Source organism: Gallinula chloropus (genome assembly GCF_964237585.1).
Source record: "Gallinula chloropus genome assembly, chromosome: 1".
In the NCBI taxonomy this organism is placed as follows: Eukaryota; Metazoa; Chordata; class Aves; order Gruiformes; family Rallidae; genus Gallinula; species Gallinula chloropus.
This window is the reverse complement of record NC_140085.1, coordinates 214,118,095-214,136,706: the sequence shown is the minus strand read 5'-3', so window position 1 is coordinate 214,136,706 and position 18,612 is coordinate 214,118,095. Positions and strand designations below refer to the sequence as shown.

The 18,612-nt window shown below is 38.9% G+C and overlaps 1 protein-coding gene across 4 annotated transcripts in view; it reads right to left on the bottom strand.

Annotated features, from left to right (window-relative positions):
* The window catches only part of NBEA (neurobeachin), a gene marked incomplete at both ends in the record, with an annotated part of 550,746 nt that overhangs the window by 199,383 nt on the left and 332,751 nt on the right, over nucleotides 1–18,612 (bottom strand). For all 4 annotated transcript variants that reach the window (XM_084277996.1, XM_084277994.1, XM_084277997.1 and 1 more), the window contains one exon: nucleotides 4,907–5,031. In XM_084277996.1, the coding sequence (XP_084134122.1) occupies nucleotides 4,907–5,031 (125 nt within the window). The remainder of the gene's footprint in view (nucleotides 1–4,906; nucleotides 5,032–18,612) is intronic.

The following is an 18,612-nucleotide window of genomic DNA, read 5'->3' as shown; positions in this document are numbered from 1 at the left end:
TCTGCATACTCCATGCATTTATTGGTAGTAAAACTTGGGGAAGAGACATAGAGTTTATAATCATTCATACAATCTTCCCCTCCAAGTCTATAATTTAATCAATTATATTGAAACTCCATCTCACCTTTAAATAAGAACTGTGTAAAATCCATCAACACCATAAAATCAAGGCTCTGCTATAAGTTTCCAGGTAGTTCAAAACCCCATTATAGCTTGCACTTTGATACTGCACTAAGTAGTATCTCTTCAGCTTCACAAAAAGGGAGAAATGAATTTATATTTATATTTCAGAAAGTATGCTGAAGTAATTATGCTTGAATTTTAAATCCAGGTACGAAAGTTGTTTTAACAGATTACAAACAAATCCAGTGCTTAATATAAAAAAAACCCCCTTAGAACCAGAGGAGACTAATCCAAAGGGGAAAATTCTCCAACCCATCTCTTGTAAAAGCTGTTAGGACTCCCACATATCTATAGTCTCAGAGGACAGCTAACTATATAGCCATAGGAATAAGTAACAATTTTTCTTACAGTTATGTATAGCCATAGAAATATGTTATAATTTCTCATTGCAGTATTTTTTACATGCTAGGCACTTCAAATATACATATGCATGTATGTATTTATATGCACATGCACACAGATATATGCCTGCATGTTATATTTTATCAAACCCAGAGCTCAGAACATGCATGCAGGGGCTGGCTAATAGACTGCAGCTAAATAGACACTTCACCCACTGGCCTTGTAGCAGAATTTTTTTTAAGGTAATATTATTTCCCAGTAGATCATATAGAATACTTCCTACGTGAAATGAAGACTTTTTTTAGCTCTTGAGGTAGAATTTAACATTTAACAAGTTTAACATTTGTTGTTACTTCTCTAAAACAAACATGATCACAGACATAGTTTTCATTTCAAATACTCTTCTATCCCTTGATGACTGCAAGTATTATACAATTACAGCATTCATACATCCAACATCAACTCTGATTTAATACTAGAGTAGCTGCAGAGCACTTTTTTTTTATTTACCAAGGTCATATCTTGATGGCTGCACAAGCTTCGATAAATCAGGTGTTAAGCAGGCACATCTCCAAGGAATCTGGAAATTCTCTCATCTGCAATCCTCAGCATATCTTATTATTTACTGCCAAAGAAATGACTGATTAATTTTGTCATCTTTGCTCTGTGATTTTTGCTCAGCTGAAACTGCCTGCCCTCTTCTGCAATGCCTGATCAGACCTATTTAAGTTGATGCCTTTGATCGTAGACGCTGAGGAGCTCGCTGACTTAGGCTTTGACTAAACATTCCCCCACTGCAATATTTATGCACAAAATCCTAAATGATAACTGACAGTCAATGTAGATAACAAAAACTTGTAAGATGTTTCCACTATTTTTACTGAGGCTCAAAATAGCTTTGCTTGTGCTAGAGGTATCAGTCCAGATGAAAAATTGCTATTCATATAACAAAAGCCCCACAAATTTTGCTTTGATGACGAGTTTCTTTCTCACAAACAAAGTAGCTGAGGTCAGGAAAAAAAGCTGTTAGTGGAAAACTATGCAGGATGACTTTTAAAAAATGCTTTGAATTCTTTCTGTAGTGTGATATCATGCTTAGCTTTGGAAGCTAGGGGCATTTTACCAGCAAACTTATTCCAAACAAAATTAGCAAAACAAAGCTAAGAAAAAAAAAATACAATGAAAGTTAAGCCCTATGGAAAAAAAAAAATCTGCCTCCAGCTCTATATTAATCACATTCCAACACCAGAGGCTAAAAGTACATCAAACTGCACCAAATCCTTTTCACATGACAACCTCATAAATTATTCAACTCATTAGTAACACCAAGAGGCATAAAAATAACATCAGTGTTAAGGATGTTTTCTTACAGGGAAAGGTCAGCTGAAAGTTTCAGTATTAAAATCCAAAGGCTTAAGGCTCTGAAAAGTAAGTACTTCTAGATAGAAGCCATGAATTAAAAGTTTAATGCATGCAGGCTTAAAATTCCATATATTAATTTTAGTATAAATATGAAAATTTAGATTTATTTTAATTCTGCAAACAGAACAACTTCAGTCTATAGTAACTTGCTAAACACACCTGAGCTTTCCTACATGCAAACTATAGAAAATTTAACAGGTGAGTAGCATGAAATTCTATAGAAAGAATCCAATGTGAAACTAAAACTACTTTAGGTCTTGTTTCTCTTGGCTGTACCTTTGCCTTGCAGACCAGTTGTACCACCAGGCAGATGTCACCCACACTAAAATACTAAACCACAGAATCTCCATAGATAAAGGCAATCTTTGCAACATGCTGAACCTGTTAATTGCAACTTGTATTACAGTTCTCATAAAAAACCCTCAAACAAACTGTTTCTAGCATCTTCAGAATACAATCTTATCCAGTAATACAATATTTTTGCTAGAAAAGCACAAAGCAAAGTCCATCTAAGTAAATGGAAAGCTCCTGTTAGTTTTAAAACAGGATAATATCAAAGTTTAACACTTTCTTCTGTTTCCAATGCTGGCTTAATATCCAAAATTAAAAGTATTAATCAATAAGGACAATTTTAAGGGTTTTTATGCCTTTATAATGCACGAAGCCCGTGGTTTTCATGATTATTTGCCTTACAAAAGCAAGACAGCAATTAGCACTGTTTGGCATCTGACTCTGGTAAGATCTCTATTATGATGCGTTGGCAGAATACAGAGAAAATAACCCTTTGTCAAACATGCAATAGTATCTACTACTGCAGGAAATCTTTTCCTCAACTCAACTTAGGAACAGTTTATGACCTTAAGTCCTGCATATGATAGCCCTCCCATTGAAATAAGTATTAAATTACACTAGGCAGCATAACCACACATACAGATATTAATTTACATGTCTAACCTTGTTTGAATCCCAGCTATTTGCCCCAACAACCTGCAAAGCTGGGGAAATGTATAGGTCACACAGTTTTACATCTACCACATTCAGAACTTTTAGCTTTTGGCTACGCATCAGCTGAAAGGTTCAGTTTGCTTTGTGTATAATTACTTCATCTTTTACTCCTAAATGCTAAATAATGCCAAGATTCTATCTCTTTTTTTTTTTTTCTTCAGTAGTACAGATTAAAAAAGGACAGAAACCCATCTTAATATTCCCTAAAAAATTCTAGTCTTTGTTATGTTAGAAAGACACCCCAGCTTCAACATGAGAAATACCAGAGCTGAGAAATTAGAGCTGTCAGGCAGAGAAGGACCTGGGAGTGTTGGGTGACTGCAGGCTGAATATGAGCCAGCAGTGTGCCCAGGCAGCCAAGAAGGCCAATGGCATCTTGGCTTGTATCAAAACCAGTGTGGCCAGTAGGTCTAGGGAGGGGATTGTGCCCCTGTACTGGGCATTGGTGAGGCCACACCTCGAGTGCTGGGTCCAGTTCTGGGCTCCTCACCATCAGAAGGACATTGAGGTCCTGGAGCGAGTGCAGAGAAGGGCAACCAGGCTGGGGAAGGGGCTGGAGGGCAAATCCTCTGAGGAGCAGCTAAGGGAGCTGGGGGTGTTGAGCCTGGAGAAGAGGAGGCTGAGGGGAGACCTTCTCCCCACCTACAACTACCTGAAGGGAGGTTGTAGAGAGGTGGGCGATGGTCTCTTCAGCCAGGGGACAGGAGATGGGACAAGGGGCAATGGCATGAAGCTGTGCCAGGGCAGGGACAGATTGGACATTAGAAACAAATGTTTTCCTGACAGAGTTGCCAGGGCCTGGAACAGGCTGCCCAGGGAGGGGGTTGAGTCACCTTCCCTGGATGTGTTCAAAGAAAGGGTAGCTGAGGTACTTAGGGATCTGGTTTAGCTCAGGATGGGAATGGTTGGACTTGATGATCTTCCAAGGTCTCTTCCAACCTTGTGATTCTGTGATTCTGTGAATATATCTGCTTTAGACATTCTAGAGTTCTCAGGTTCAGCCTGCTGTACAGAAGTCACTGCACATATGAAACATTCAGGTGTTGCATGGGAATTTGTAGATATGCTTCTCTTGTATGCTCCAGCTTCCTCTCCATCAAAATCAAACACCATCTAATCATCAGGTTCCTAGACTGCAGCTCCCATTAGTCAGTTCACTATTCAAATCACAAGTATCCTTGAAACAATTATTTTCCACAAGTTCTTATCTATATCATGATTTGTAGAAAAAAATTACTTTTTGACTGAGATTACACATGACAGCATGAAACTTTTGATATTTAAAAAAACCTATTTATTCCTCATTCATGAAAGGTCTCCAGTGGAACTATTACATCACATTAGCTTGATGGCCTAAGAGATTCATTCTGTCACTCCAGAGAGACAAGTTCAGTTACTTTTACCAGTGTCTCAAAATTAGCATCTGGGAGTGCTACAGAGTGATAATGTGAATCCCTTGGGCATCAGAGAATTTAACAGTTCCCAAGCTCAAGCCTTCCAGTTGAGTTGTCCTTCCAGGACAAGGGGGAATGGACTAAAGCTAAAGGAGGGAAGGTTTAGATTAGATATTAGGCAGAAGTTTTTTTACAGAGAGAGTGGTGAGGGGCTGGAACAGGCTGCCCAGAGAGGTGGTGGATGCCCCGTCCCTGGAGGTGTTCAAGGCCAGGTTGGATGGGGCCCTGGTCAGCCTTGTGTAGCTCCAGGCCTGGAGGTTGGTGTCCCTGCCTGTGGCAGGGGTATTGGAGCTCTGTGATCCTTGGGGTCCCTTCCAACCCAGACCATTCTATGATTCTATGATTAAAGTGTAAGAATTGAAATAATTTCCTTTCTAAGAACATATTGTCCTTGGATTCTCAGCACCTTGCTTAAAAGGGAAGGGACGCCATTCTTGGGGGATTCCTGGACATCAAGAAAACATCATAAGCTGTATTTTTAAGCAGGAATTAGTACTGACCATATTCCACAGCAGCTTTCAGGAGGGCATCAGAATGAGTAGACCCAAAAGCATTGCGAACAAATCGCCTCCGCCGGCGCAAATCGTCTTCCCAGTAGTCCAAGCGCCAGAAGTCGTGCAGTTGGCTATGGAAGAAAGAACACCCCCATCAGCACCTACCACAGCTTGAGCTGTATTTACATACAATATAGCATAATTTCACTGCTGCTTTTCTATTCCAGGGATAGAATCTTGTAAAACACTATATTACTAAAACTCACCGTATTCTAACGTTTCCTTACATGCATTTATATATTATAAAGCTCAGCGCTGCCTGTCTCAAAATGTTCTGCCTGCTGCTAAAAACATTAATCACACTGAGCCCATTAACAAATGCAGCATCAAATTACAAGTATTAATGGCACAGCTTGCTTTCTTTTACAGTGTTTTTAACAAGGCTTGTAAATCATAGAACGGACCTCAGTGCAAATAGTTTGCAATTTAATGACTATGGTCCCTTAGCAGACTGAACTTAGAAGTATAAAATATTGCCCACTTGAATTTTGTGGAACTATGATTAAACTAATGTGCTGAAATATTCATTGAAATAATTCCCCACTGCCCCTAGCAACCTGAGAAAATTGCAATTTTATTCATTATTAATAACACTGAATTAGAGCAGCAAAAAAAAAAAAAAATTCCACCATGTGGTAATTGTCTTGGTAAATTATTATTCCAGCACTAACAGAGTACTAGGATGATTTTATAGCTTCCAGCTAATACAAGCCATTAACAACCATGGCCATCTTTGCATTACATTGCCTTTTTATATTCAAAAGCAACATTAAAGTTCTGTAGAAAGATGTATGCCACTGCTAATCTACAGTCAAGTCAAAACAGATACATATATATAAATATCTGGTATCCAACTTTGGTTCTAGAGAAATGACCAGCTCCACTTTCATACATCTTCTTGACCTCATCAACACAAACATCACTCACATCAATTCATTTGGGCAAAGGTGTATTTTAAGCCAACAGTTTAAAACCTTTTTGGATTACTAAAAAATATCCAAAATGTTTGTGGGTGCATCCTCATCATGAAACTCACAACTGAGCACATTTTAAAGGATTCTGCAGGTCATGACCTTGCAGGTCATAACTAGGGAACTGGTGCTTTAAAACAGTCATTTTCAATCTGTCTGCAGAACCCTGGAGGACATGGACAAAAGGCAGGGGGAAAAAAGAGGGAAGGGAAGGGAAGGGAAGGGAAGGGAAGGGAAGGGAAGGGAAGGGAAGGGAAGGGAAGGGAAGGGAAGGGAAGGGAAGGGAAGGGAAGGGAAGGGAAGGGAAGGGAAGGGAAGGGAAGGGAAGGGAAGGGAAGGGAAGGGAAGGGAAGGGAAGGGAAGGGAAGGGAAGGGAAGGGAAGGGTTGTATTCAACTCATGAATATGTGCTACATCTCTGCAGGATTTTTCTAGGTGTTAGTTTTCTGCTGGCTTCACTTTGAGAAGCTATGCACTGGTAGCTGTTTCCAGAGGAAATGTAGAAATATGCTAATGTAGAACAGACCTTTTCATTCTTTACAGTCCACTTAATGACTTGTTTCATGCTTGCATGAGTTCTTGTCCAGCTTTACTAACTGCTGTCATAAGACCTGGATCAGTACTGGAGAGCAGAGGACCAAGAGGAGTGGATGTAGCAGGATATTTTCTAGCCACTTAAATTTTTCAGAAGCATCACACCATCATTTTTAGTCAATGTATTTAATTTTTCTTTTGCAGCCTGAATGAAATTTTCACTCTGTGCTTGAGTGTGCATGAAGGACCTCATTGTTGCCTTGCAGAACAGGCATTTTACTTATCTATCAGCATTGAGATGGCAATTTCAGGAGTTCAGTGGTTGCTGCTTCCTCACCTAGACCAGTTCAGAGCATCCTGCATAAAAACGAAGCAGTGACTTTGAGCTTCCATGGTGGGAAGATGCAATATCAATGGTCTGGTCTGCATATGACCTGAGTGCAACTTATCTTTTACTAAGTAAAATAGCATATTTTGGGTTTGTACTATAATAGTTTTTGCTTACAGATGTCATGTTAGCTTAAAGTGTCAGTCCATCACTTCTCCTTCTACACTGAGCACTGAATAATTTCATTGTGAACTGTTTAATCCCCTTCACCCTTATGTGGTATAAATGCTCAACTGCCCCATGGTTTAAAAGACAAAGCTTAAAGACACCTTGCACAGAGAATCATAGAATGATAGAATGGCATGGGTTAGAAGAGACCCCAAGGATCACAGAGCTCCAACCCCACTGCCACAGGCAGGGACACCAACCTCCAGGCCTGGAGCTACACAAGGCTGCCCAGGGCCCCATCCAACCTGGCCTTAAACACCTCCAGGGACGGGGAATCCACCCACTCTCTGGGCAGCCTGTTCCAGCCCCTCACCACTCTCTCTGTAAAAAACTTCCCCCTAAAATCTAATCTAAACCTTCCTCCCTTTAGTTTTAATCCATTCCCCCTTGTTCTGCCAGAGTCTACCCCTTTAAAAAGATGATTCCCCTCCTGTTTGTATGTTCCCTTCAGGCACTGGAAGGCTGCAGTGAGGTCCCCCCGCAGCCTTCTCTTCTCCAGGCTGAACCAGCCCAGCTCCCTCAGCCTCTCTTCACAGGGGAGCTGCTCCAGCCCTCTGATCATCTTTGTGGCTCCTCTGAACCCTCTCCAACAGTTCCACATCTTTCTTGTATTGGGGCCCCAGATCTGGACACAGGACTCCAGATGGGGCCTCCCGAGGGCAGAGCAGAGAGGGACAATCCCCTCCCTGTCCCTGCTGCCACCCCTCTGCTGATGGAGCCCAGGATCCCATTGGCCCTACGAGCTGCAAGAGCCACTGCTGGCTCATGTGAAGTTTCTCATCCACCACAATCCCCAAGTCCTTCTCAGCAGGGCTGCTCTCCAGGAGCTCTTCTCCCAGTCTGTATCTGTGTCTGGGATTCCTCCAGCCCAAGTGCAACACCTGACACTTGGCAGTGTTGAACCTCATTAGGTTCACCCAGCCCCACCTTTCCAGCACAATCCTAGTTTACATTTTAAACTGATGATATCAAAGATAATTCTGAAGACTTTTGTCTTAGTGGGGTATTTTTGTGAAAGGAGATAAAATTTCCCTTTTTACTCCCAGATAAGAGTAAGTCATGATAAATCAGGAGTAAAGATATTAAACAGGAGTTCTCTGAAATGGCATTTATCTCCATAATAAAAATAATTGGTAAGAATGATACAATTATGTAACAATAAAAAACTTTTAATGAAATTAATAAATATTCAAAGACTAAAAAAAAAAATCACATTTTTAATTTGTTCTTGTTTTAATCTGGTAATTCACTAATTTAATTAATCAGTCTGAAGAATAGTGTATATTCTCATCTGAAAGTAAACCAGGTTTTAAAGTCACTCTTTTAACAAAGTGTTAAGTAAAGAAGTGATGAAATTGTCAGAGGATAGTCTGTTTTGGGGATGCATAAAAGGATTACAAGTTCACCAGGGATCAAAGTCTGAAATAGATAATAATGGTGCAAAATAAAAATGATGAAATAATATAACACAAACCGTATTTCTAACCATAAATAATATGGCTTTTAAAAACACAATTGAAGTTTCATCCTGGAGTTTTCTACAGGAATCTATCCCACAGTGTTATTACATAGCACTGGATACTGGAAGATGGTATCTGAACCCTAAAGAGAAGGTTTCTGAGTCTTAACCAGTTAGTCTCTGATTTATTCTTGACTCTTGGAGCGACATTTATACTAAAAAGACATTTTCTCCTACCCTACTGCTGGCAAGAAAGCAGGTGCCTGAAAAGCTTTTGGAATTAGTAGCTGACAAACAGAAAGTTTTGAATGGTTGAGTTTAATTTCATGCATTATGGACAGATACAATTGTGGGATTTTCCTAAAATTTATATTATAACAGATCTGGAGTAGATTCAAAGTAGAAAACTGTGTCTACAGGCTTCAGCCTAAAACTAAGAATTTAACCTACTTTAAAAGTCCAGAGCTGTGGGTTGAATCAGTATTAAGTTGTCTAGCACCTTGATTATAGTACTTCAGAAATACTTATGTTCTGATCCTGTGGACATTATTTAGGCTTTTCGATTTTTCAGGAATTTAGGTAGCTGTTAGGTAGCTCTAAATGATGCCTGTAAATCAATTAGAATTACACTTTACAACACTGTACTGGGTACATGTCAGTCCTAGAAGGGAGTGTGTCTGCAAAGGATCCACATCTCTTTTTTTCTACAGTTTGTTTTTCCTACAACTGACCTGATGAAATCAACTCATTTTACTAATTTATTTCTGTAACAAAAGTCATATTTCAGTAGACTTCACTTTTCTTAAAAAGATATATTATTAATAATCCTTATTTTCACAGCCAGCTAGATCACACCTAATTTCTCATTCTCCCTGTATCTTACACAAGGTAAGTGAAATTTTGAATCAGGCTTGTTTGAATGGAAACCTGCATGTTAAGCATGCTGTAATGCATTTTTATTTGAAGAACTGAAACTCCATAGCATCATGCATGAGCTACATTTAAAAAAGAAATTTATCTGTATAATTTTAATTGACGTTATTTAAAATGCACCCTAAAACACATGACCCAAAGAAGTCCACATCCTGAGTTCAACTGTCAAGAAACTTGCCTTACAAACTAGTGTAATCCAACATCAACCTTTATCATCCTTGTCATAACGAGAGCTGGCATGAAACTAGTGCTATTACAAGGTCACTAACAAGGAGAAGAAATATTTGGAGGGGTATGCATGTTGCAAACAATCTGAAATTTCAGATGAACAGTATGTCAAATAGTTAATACAGACAGAGAATGCCCATGTTTTAATGTAACAAGCCTTATTCTACTAAAGTTATTGAAGTTACTGTGTTATACTACAGTTCTATTTCACTGTCATCACTGCTGCCTGCTTAGCAACTTGCTGTGCACATCCTCTTACTTAAACAGTATTTTCTCTTGTTAAAAGACCAGCATGGGATGGAAAGGCAAAGTGGTTCTATGCTACTCCAGATAGCCAGTGTGGACTAAGAACAAACAGCTTTGAAGTCTGCCAAGGGCAGGTTGGCTCCAAAACTTAGAACTGCCCACAGTTCTGTATAATACTTTTAACTACCATACCCCACACACCTTCCATATATCTGGGGAAAAAAGATCATTGAGATGGACTAAGGTATTTCAGGTAACCCAACCTATTACTCTCTTGGAGGAGGAATCCTGTGGTGCTGTGGCACTGAAGTGATGTAGGGGAATATTGAGTCAGCCTGAACAGCAAAGTGCTCCCTCTCCCTGCCTTTTCACAACTTTAGCTCAGACTTTTTAAGGACAACTTTAAAAAAGATTTTCTATTCCTTCAACCACAGTTCTGAAGAAGTGGATGGGAAGGGTTTTTTTTCTTTTACTTATGAATATTAGCTGTCCTAAAAACCAAGCCTTTGTCCACCCTGTGGGCAGTCAGCACCCACAACATCAGCTCCATGGCTGTGAAACCCAGGCCCTGTTCACACGCAAATGCAGTTTGCTCTATGTCACCCAATGCTACAGCAACTAGAGGCAAATAGACACAGTGGAGAGCAGCAGTGCACATGTCCATAAAAGATCCTCAGACTGCAGCCCAAAGGATGGGCTGCCAGATGGAAGAGATTAAGTTTGAATATGTTAATGAGGAGGAACAAGCCTGCAGGCATGGGGGGAAGGGGACAAAGTGGTTTGAAAAAAAAGAGGTGGGTCACAGAACTGGAAGGATGTCAGAGAATCCATAGTCTTTGTAATACTGGGAAACAGCAGAGAAAAGGCAAGGAATTGATGATCTATCATTTCAAGAATTAGTCCTGGTTGTTTTTCTGTAGAGTATGTTAAAAAGGAAAACCAATTCCTTTCACAGTGTAGAGTTATGACTGTGGTGTGACAAACAAAAGTATATTGGAGAAATGTAAAGCATTTCCCTAAGGTAGAATGAAGAGCAGAAAATCTGTAGCATTAAAAACAAAGTAAAAGAAAGCCTGAAATACAAATTATTACCTATGTAATATTCATTATAGTTTAAAAGTACAAGCCTAAATATAAATTTGCCAGAAGATCTAAGGAGTAAAAGTATTTTGTAACAAAGAAAGAGTAAATACCGTTTGGAAGTGGTAGAGCAACAGATAGAAAAACTGTATTAAAGTGAAGGTTTTTCTGACTGTTCTTGAGACAGAAGCAGTGACTGCTTGACCACTGGTTTTATCAAGATGGTGAGACAGGTATCAAAAAGTCACATCCCACATTATAATGGCTCAAAGAAAACAAAGCCTTGCTGTACATGAACAGGAACGGATATCAGAAGCTATAATTAATGTAATAGTAAAACAATTACTCCACACAAGAAAGGTTTTTATCATTACAAAGTTCTCAGAGTTCCATTATGTTTTCCCAAAGAGCGTGGTAGAGAATCCCAAAAGTAAAACTAGAGATACTGAAAGCTAAGAATCATAGAATCACAGAATGGCATGGGTTGGAAGGGACCCCAAGGATCACAGAGCTCCAACCCCCCTGCCACAGGCAGGGACACCAACCTCCAGGCCTGGAGCTACACAAGGCTGCCCAGGGCCCCATCCAACCTGGCCTTGAACACCCCCAGGAACGGGGCATCCACCCCCTCTCTGGGCAGCCTGTTCCAGCCCCTCACCACTCTCTCTGTAAAAAACTTCCCTCTAAGATCTAATCTAAACCTTCCCTCCTTTAGTTTTAATCCATTCCCCCTTGTCCTGCCAGTGTCTACCCTTTGAAAAAGTTGATTCCCCTCCTGTTTGTATGTTCCCTTCAGGGACTGGAAGGCTGCAATGAGGTCCCCCCACAGCCTTCTCTTCTCCAGGCTGAACAAGCCCAGCTCCCCCAGCCTCTCTTCGTAGGGGAGCTGCTCCATCCCTCTGATCATCTTTGTGGCTCCTCTGAACCCCTCTCCAACAGTTCCACATCCTTCTTGTACTGGGGCCCCAGCCCTGGACACAGGACTCCAGATGGGGCCTCCCGAGGGCAGAGTAGAGAGGGACAATCCCCTCCCTGTCCCTCCTGCCACCCCTCTGCTGATGGAGCCCAGGATCCCATTGGCCTTGTGAGCTGCAAGAGCCACTGTTGGTTCATGTTAAGTTTCTCATCCACCAGAATCCCAGAATAATACTAATCAAATAATGCAAATGATACTAAAATCTGGAAATACTGACACAGGAAATAAAGACATCAATGAACCTGAGAAACATCTAATGCAATGAAGACTGAAGAAGATGGAAAAAACACTATAAATAGGAGTTCAGAAAAATCTTCCAGCATTCTTATAAACAGCAACATTTTTTTTCCTCTTTAAATACACACACATCAGAATTATTGTTAAACATCAGAGTTTCAGGGTAGAAGGGGAAAACACCTCAGAAGAAGAGCTTCCCATGTAAATAGTAAGATGCTAAACACTCTCAGAAAATTAGGTAATATTTTATCTTTAAAAAGTTTCTTTTAAGAATGTGATGCTGAGTGACTCAATTATTGTGTGAGACATTTCATACTGTAACTTTTGTGTCCAGTTCTAGGCTCCCTGGGATAAGAAAGACAGGGATCTCCTGAAGAGAGTCCAGAGGAGGCTAAAAAGATGATGAAGGGCCTGGAGCAATTCCCCTGTCAGGAAAGGCTGAGTGAACTGGGACTGTTCAGCCTTGAGAAGAGAAGACTAAGGGGGGGCCTAATTAAAGTCTATAATTATCTGAAGTATGGGATGCAGGGGGAATGGGCAGCCCCTTTTCAGTGATTGTGGAGACAGGACAAGGGGCAATGGCTGCAAGTTGGAGCACAGGAAGTTCCACACCAACATGGGGAAGAACTTTTCCCCAGTGAGGGTGCCAGAGCCCTGGGACAGGCTGCCCAGGGAGGTGGTGGAGTCTCCATCTCTGGAGAGATTCCAGCCCCGTCTGGACGCCTGTCTGTGCAATATGAGCTGGGGAGCTGCTTTGGCAGGGGGGTTGGACCCCATGAGCTCTGGAGGTCCTTTCCAACCCCTGTGATTCTATGATTCTATGATTCTGGAAGAAGCTGGCCAGATGCATTCCAAGGAAGTGAAGTAGGTGATACATGGATTGCTGGAAGCTGGGCTACAAGCCTTAGGGCATCAGTACCATACAATAGAGTTATGTTCACAAACTGGTGAGGTGACCCAACAGTAGGACGAAGAACATAAGAAAGTGGTGGAGACAGCACAGGCAATAAATATTGGGCAATGGTGCTGAAGGTGAGGCTGTGGCAGTGGGCAAACAAGGGATGACTAGGCTGTTGGTTAGAGAGAGCTTTTCCTGGGGTATGGCTGGATGGTCAGTGACTGCTTTATCATGTATTTGTAATCAGTGCTGCAAACTAACAAGGGTAGAAATGAGAGAGAAAGCAAGAGAGCTGCCTGTGGATATGGTTAAATAGTGTCCTGGTCATTGATAACCGGAGGAGGTGATGTGGAGAGCACAACAGTCCAGCTAGATGACTTACACCCCAGAGGTGTGGCTAGGAGGTATGCCAACACTGCCATATTCAGAAGCAACAGGAGAGATGTTTTTGTACCTCTTGTCTAGGGCTGCCAAAACGTGAAAAATTAAAATGAGAAGAGAAATAAGACAGAAATGATTGGTGAAATTTGAAATGTAGACAAAGTTGGAGCTCTAAATATGAAAAAGGACTTGATAGAGAAGTCTAGAATTAGGTAGTGAGGAATTAAAAAAGAAAAGTAATGGGGTCTAACCAGTAGATAAAATGAATTGCAATGATTTTACTGGAGTAGGAGTGAAGCAGGACAGATTAAAAGGTTTCTTCTGGACATATTTTCCATGATACTGGGAAATGAGAAACTATAAAGACAAGAGATTGGGAAGCAAAGCAATTGAAAAGCATAGATGAAAGGTCTAAAATGTATTTATTGATTGGTGAAGAGAAAACAACACTGAGATGGGAAAAATGAGAAGTAGTAAGTTTGTAAGGAACAGGGATGTGAGAAGAAAACTAATGAATGTGGAAACTGGTCAAAGAGAAATAACTGTGAAAGTGGATGGGAAAAGCAAGAAATCCATGTGAATAGTTATGCCTGGATAAATGGATAAGTGCTGGGTTATCAAAAATATATGATAAATAATCTATAATGTTTTGACACTTGTGAATTTGAGCTACTTTTGTTTAATGCAGTGAACTGCAGAAATCTGTGAACTTCAGTGCTGATCTGTGGGGTTCTTTGATTACTTTATGGATAGAAAAAGGGAAAAAAACAATTCATTTGGGCACTATTCACCAGCAGATTACATTGTAGTTGACCCACAGGTTTCCCTGTAGAGACTGGAGAATCATAAAGGAAAGAATAAGTTTCCTTCAAGTAGGAAAGGAAAAGTTTTGAAGTTGTTTAAACTTGTGAAGGTTGAATGCAATTCCTAAATCTACACAGTTTTAAAGAGATTGGTATTTGTGCGTTGCAGTTTTGCATGTTTTGGATGGAGGGGAAGGGTTTTCATGCGGACTTTGAAATAACACTAAAACAGAGCACAGAGAAGCTCAAGTAAGAGAAAACACTGTCACTGAACAGGAGCAGAGGAGTCACCTTTGAAAAGCAAAAAGAAAACTGCCAACCCAGTTTCTCTTCTATTATCATGTTACTAATGGTCTTGCATTAATAATGAAGGACAAAGCTGAGAGGAACAGAGATTGGCTACAAAAGAAAAAAGGGCAAAAACTAGCAGTTTGACTAAGGATTAAAGATCCACCAAATTCCTGGAGAAGAATTTTATTAGAGTTGTTCTAACTGTAGCATCTTTGCCAGAAAAGAGGGAGGTAATTTACCTTTTAGTCTCTTAAGGTATCAGAAAAAGGTATATTTAATACACACTCTTAAGGTAAACCTCCCACTCCTGCAACTTTTATATTAATTTTAGTGGAAAAATTGAGAGGATAGAAATAGGAAGCTGGAAAACGAAACGTCTTCAGATGTATATTAATCTTTAGGTAGATCAGAAAGGAGAGAAATGCCAATAGATGTGAGACAGAGGCTGTGGCCACAGACATATTCCTTTTAGCTATGGTAGTAACCTGAAACTCAAACTTCTACAGCAGTTAATTCCTGGATGATATTGCATGGTGTCATAACTTGCTTCTGACCATCAGGAAAATTGATATAATGTACAGACAATTTGTAAAGGGATTGGGGATTTGAGTATATTACATAAACTTTGAAGGAACAAACTGGTAACTCACAAGCACACAAAGAAGGACTAACAATTATCCTAATTACTTAGATTTTTTTATGAAGCTTAGGTCCCAGAATGAGATGTTCATTTTGGAACATCTGCAATGTTAAACTGTAGTAAACCCATACAAAGCAGCAGTAGTTTGGGGGAAAGATTACTAACCGTGCATAAAGCTATATGGGGGGAAAAAACACAGCAAAACAGTCACATAGCTCTAAAAAAATTAGCAATGGAAATGACAATAACTCAAATGTCTACAAAATAAAACTAAAGGTAAGCAAAACTTTTTTAAAATTATCAAATTGATTTCATGGAAAGCATAAATTTAAAGTAATGTGAGATAACTTTGGCAAATCTATACTAATGTGCTATAGTAGGATGCTGCATGTAGTGGCAGTGCAGCTAAATGAATCAATACCATTTCCTGAAGTTTTATACTCAATTTGTCTTTGTTGATCCAATGACATTGAATGAACAGCTGAGGCAAAAACTGGATACATAGATTGTCAGTGTTTGAAGCATCAGAATCACAATTGCTTTTTTTAGTAATGAAATATCAACAACAGATTGCAAGTGCCCCAAGATCTAGAAATAATAAATCGATAAAAATGTGATAAATTTTGAGGTTACTAAAATTAAGACATGTAGAAACACTATCTTTGAAGAAAAGGGAAACTAAATGATTGGAACAATACCCTCTGGTTTAACTCTTGTTTCTAGTTTCAAACTTTTCTTCTATTTCAGAATGTGTTGTCATCACTCCAAAGAAGAAACAAAACCCACAAAACCCAAAAAGCCTTTTTAAAGTTTCAAATAAATGAAAATTTGGATAAAAATCACTTTTTTTTTAAAAGGGAATGTTTTGAAAGTACATACAGCATTTTAGAACCTTTTTATTTTTAATACATTTTTTTGTTATGTCATGACATCTCAGCACAGTGGTGTATTTAGTAAGATTTCAGAAGACATCACTGTCTAACAAATACCGAGATGGAATAAAGGGTATATGGAGACAGATGGTGTATCTTAGACTAGAAACATAACTGTGGATGGCTAAAGTAAAATAAAATGTGTTCCATGCTAAGTGTGCAGCATTTTTTGTTCAGAATGTAGAAATACCTCAAAGTTTCACTGACACAAAAATTGAAACAAATGATCTTCCAATTCCAAGAAAAAAAATTCACATTTTTGGCTATAATGTTTGTTTTCATATATGAAATGGGTAGCATGACATAAGCTTATGCACTCCCACTGTGAAGAAATGCAGCATGAAAATAAAATAAAATTTAAAAAATAACGATTTTAAAGGCTGTTAGTAATTTATGAAAGTGAAAGTGAAAATATCAGGAATTTGCATAGCAACTTATACTGTCATAATTTTTCACCAAAAAGAGTTAACCAAAATACAGGTTTCTGATTAAAAAAAAATTTTAAATCAAACTTTCCATTTAACTCTTCTTCTGTTTGTACAAGCATACCATCTGCTGGTAGCAGTATTATTTTGCTTCTTAAGCACCTTGTGTGTCAAATTAAAAGAAGAATAAAACCAGTTGCCATCTGAACACAACAAACAGGGGTCCTCATGCAACAGCACAACTTTTTTTCAAAATTGTCTGGAAAGTATTTTGCCATTTTTAATGTCATCAGATAAACATCTCAGAAAATAACTTGTTTAATTTTAACCAAGTAAATTTCTTATTTAATAAACGAAATGAAAAGTGGTTTACAAAACCTTAATTTTGCAATTAAAAAAGTCGCTTTTTGAACAAGGTTAACTTTAATAGGTAACATTCTTATACTACCTAAGGAATTTAAAGATTTATTTATTTAGTTAGTTAGTTATTAAGTCAAGTATTCAATGTAGTTCATTTCTTGGAGGTTCAAACATTAAATAATCTTCCAGCAACGACTCTGTAGGCAGCATTTGTCTGATAACACCGCTTGCTACTTCTGATCAGTTTTTCAGTCAAGAATATCAAAGTGCATTTGAGTCAGAATCATGGTGACTCAGTCCTGCCTTGTGAAGATTAACAATTGGTTGCAGAAAACCAACACAAATTGGAGTTATGACCAATGGAAAGTATGAGAACTCTCTAGTTGTAATTATGTTTTGCCTCTAGTATAGCATCTTATTACCTGTCTCTCTTCTTTCATGGAAATTAATTAAAAAAACAACCCTTTCCCATCTGTTTTGGGGTTTTTTTGATGGTTTTTGCTTGGTTCAGGTGTAGAACTGAAAAGGGTTTGAGGGAACAATTTATTCAAATCACACAGAGACACCCTACTCCTCCTTTGCCTTCTGTTCAAGTTCTATCTTCCCTACTCCTTAGCGAAATGAACACCATTAGGTTCTTTGGGGGAGATTTGTCTACTTTTTTTTTTTTTCCAAAAGAAAAAAAAGAATTACCCACTTTCCCTTTGAATTCTGACTGGCAATAATACCACCTGCACTCAGAAGGGATAACGTATGTGACTGGTGATGAGGATGCTGCCCCAACTGTCTGCTCTTATGCACAGGTTAAGGTGTCTCAATTTCTTGTGAAACAACTACTGGAGAAGCTACTGAGTACACAAAGCACAGTCCAGTTTCAAGGCAAACCAGCAATGACTTGTCAAAAAAGCTAGAGCTGTACTTTCAACATAAATAGCAGGGTTGAGGTAGACAGCTAGGATTCATTATCTCATTAGTCCTGTTTGTAAGTCAAGGCTTGAAGGCTATAGTATCCAGGAGTAGAAATTTTGCCTCTCAAAACCTTTAATTAGAAGAAAGAAAAAAATGTTATATCTAAATATCTTTAAAGTGTCATTCTGAAGCGAAGTCACACGGCTTTTAAAAAAACACTACTTCTTAAAATCACATAATGAATTACTGTTTCAAACCTTTATAAATTATTCAAGGTGCAACTGTTTAAGGACAGCTAACTGAAAAACCTTGCATTGATATGAAATAATTAGTTTCCTTGAGGCCTATCAAGGAACAGCAACAGTAATCGAAATCGAATAAATAAATAATAAAAATTTACCTGGGTGATTATTTTACTTTCCATCAGAGAGAGCTCATTATTGAAATAAAAATCTAGTAATACACTATTTTAACAGATTCATTATTTTTGAAAAATGCTTTTTCAAGCTTGGTCATTGGAAATTGCTGAATTCAAAGCTTATAGAAGTGTTTTTCAGGACAGATTTCTTTTACTCCTAAGTGTCATCTGGAAGTACAGCTTCTTTGGGACAAGGAACACATCTAGCTTTAAACCTGATGTTGGTCTTAAGAGCTGAAACAAACACATGCTGGCCCAATTGGTTGGTATGTCTTGACCTGTGTATAAACAGTTATTCCTATCCACAAATGCAACTTATCTTGATGAAATAAACATTTGCCAAGTGGCATAGCCATGACTACTAAAGAATTTTTAA